Genomic DNA, 2,167 nt, shown 5'->3' with positions numbered 1-2,167 from the left:
GGGAGCCGGGGCCGGTCCTGGGGCTGGTGGGGTCAGCCGAGTCCTGCGGCCGTGTCCTCTCTGCCAGGTCAAGGGTGCCATAAGGGCTGGTGCAGGCAGTGGTGTCTCGCAGCCAGAGCCTGGTGGGGGAAAAGGGTTGTTTTGGGACCCCCGAGAGTGTTTGGCGCTGGAAGGGTTGGGTTGTGTGTGTGTGTGCCCCCCGTGGAGCTGGGCAGGGAGTGGGTTGCTCTGACACCTGCCCACAGTGTGTGCTGTGCTGTCAGTGGGGCTGTGTCAAAGCCCTGGCTGTGGTACCCTGTGGAGGGAATGGTTTTTATTGCTCTGAGTGGTGTGTCTTAGAACAGAACTGCTGCTGCTCTGCAACCCACAGCCCAGATCTGTCGTGTTGCAGAGTGCCCCCCGTGGAGCTGGGCAGGGAGTGGGTTGCTCTGACACCTGCCCACAGTGTGTGCTGTGCTGTCAGTGGGGCTGTGTCAAAGCCCTGGCTGTGGTACCCTGTGGAGGGAATGGTTTTTATTGCTCTGAGTGGTGTGTCTTAGAACAGAACTGCTGCTGCTCTGCAACCCACAGCCCAGATCTGTCGTGTTGCAGAGACATATCTTTTCCAAGTGGGCTGCAGGTGAAAGCAGCTTTTGTGTAGCTCCTCTGACTCCAGTGGTGGGACTGCAGGTTCCTTCCTCTAGAGGAGGTCATAGAACAGGCTGTGGATGGGAGCTGAGATGCTCCTATGTCACCTTGCCTTCGTTGCAGTGTATCTGGAGACATATGGCTGCCAGATGAACGTCAATGACACAGAGATCGCCTGGACCATCTTGCAGAAGAGTGGCTATGCCAGGACAAAGGAGCTGGATGAGGTAAGGCACCTTGGCAGCTCTTCTGGAGCTCAGGGCTGCAGGGGGCCTCATGTCCTGGCTGTACCTGCATGTCCCAGCTTTTTTTCTGGAGTGCAGTCCTGAGGGATGCTGTGATTTTTGCAGTCTGAGTTCTGTACAGTGAAGGAAACTACTTAACAAGTGTGGTAGAAAGCTGTGGGTTGTCTTTTTTCTTTAAACTGTTGGGCCCTCTCTCTGTTGGAGAGGGATTGGAAACAGCAGGATCCTCCTGACTCATCTTTGAGTTTACTTTCACCATTTAGTGGAAGACTCTGCTTGTCTTCTGTTGCTTTCTTGCACCTGTTTGTTGAAACCTGCGGTGTACTTGAGCAGGTCTTTTCCCCCTGAGTTAAGTGAGTTTTATAGTCAGCCTCTATAGGTTATCTGGGCAGGGCAAGACAACTTACTGTTTGGCTTTTACGAATTGTTTTTTTTCTCTTGTTTTTGATTTAGGCAGATGTGGTTCTCCTTGTCACCTGTTCCGTGAGGTAAGGAAACTTCTGTCACTGCTGGTTTTGGATAGTCTTTAAGGAATTACCATTTGAAAATACAAGCAATAAATGTGTTGTGTGAGGAAAGGAGCATGCAGGTGTGAAACTGGCTGTTTAATTGTGGGTTGATGCTATTAATTGTGCTATGAATTGCTTTTCTATGTAGTGAGAAGTTCTTTGGTAGTGTAAGCTCTGTGTATATGCCATGGGCAGTGAGGCACCTGCATGATTTGTGCTTTAATAATTTTTTTTCTTAATTCTCTGTTTTCTCTTGAAGTCAGTGTCTGGTACAGGGTGTGTTCTTCAAAAGTGTGAGAAATACAGTTGGGGCAATTTGAGATAAATACAAAGGGAAACTTGATTGTTTTTTCTGACTGCAGAAGATACCACGTGCTCACTGTCACTTGCAGTGTAGCTCATGCTTGCTGGATAAGGCCCCTTTTCTCCCCAAGAGCTTAATCCCTGAGTTGTCTCTACAATGAACTGATAGTAGATAAGAGAGAGTCAAGACATAATTCCCACACCATAAATGTCACTTTCATGTGCCATCAGATCTATCAGGTGGATGTTTCCCTGTCTTTAGCTGAATTTTTCTCACAAAGCACTTCAGGCTGGGTCATATTTAAAGTAGGAATAACCACTGTTTTCCTGTCTGATCAGGGAGAAGGCAGAGCAGGCCATCTGGAACCGCCTGCAGCACCTCAAGGCGCTGAAGGCTCGGAGGCCACAGGCTCGTGCACCCCTGCGCATCGGGATCCTGGGTACACCCTGCTGCGCCTGCTCTTCCCCTCTGGCAGCACCCAC

General features: G+C 50.1%; 1 protein-coding gene across 1 annotated transcript in view; it reads left to right on the top strand.

Moving 5' to 3' along the window:
* The first annotated feature begins 758 nt into the window (after positions 1 to 758).
* The window catches only part of CDK5RAP1 (CDK5 regulatory subunit associated protein 1), a 5,787-nt gene continuing 4,378 nt past the window's right edge, over positions 759 to 2,167 (top strand). Inside the window, 3 exon segments of the mRNA XM_009069717.1 lie at positions 759 to 854; positions 1,326 to 1,360; positions 2,024 to 2,124. Coding sequence (XP_009067965.1) covers positions 777 to 854; positions 1,326 to 1,360; positions 2,024 to 2,124 — 214 coding nt within the window. The 5' untranslated portion in view covers positions 759 to 776.

This window comes from Acanthisitta chloris, unplaced genomic scaffold (assembly GCF_000695815.1).
Source record: "Acanthisitta chloris isolate BGI_N310 unplaced genomic scaffold, ASM69581v1 scaffold20682, whole genome shotgun sequence".
Classification (NCBI taxonomy): Eukaryota; Metazoa; Chordata; class Aves; order Passeriformes; family Acanthisittidae; genus Acanthisitta; species Acanthisitta chloris.
Note: the sequence above shows the minus strand (reverse complement) of the source record. Positions and strands in the feature narration are given on the sequence as shown.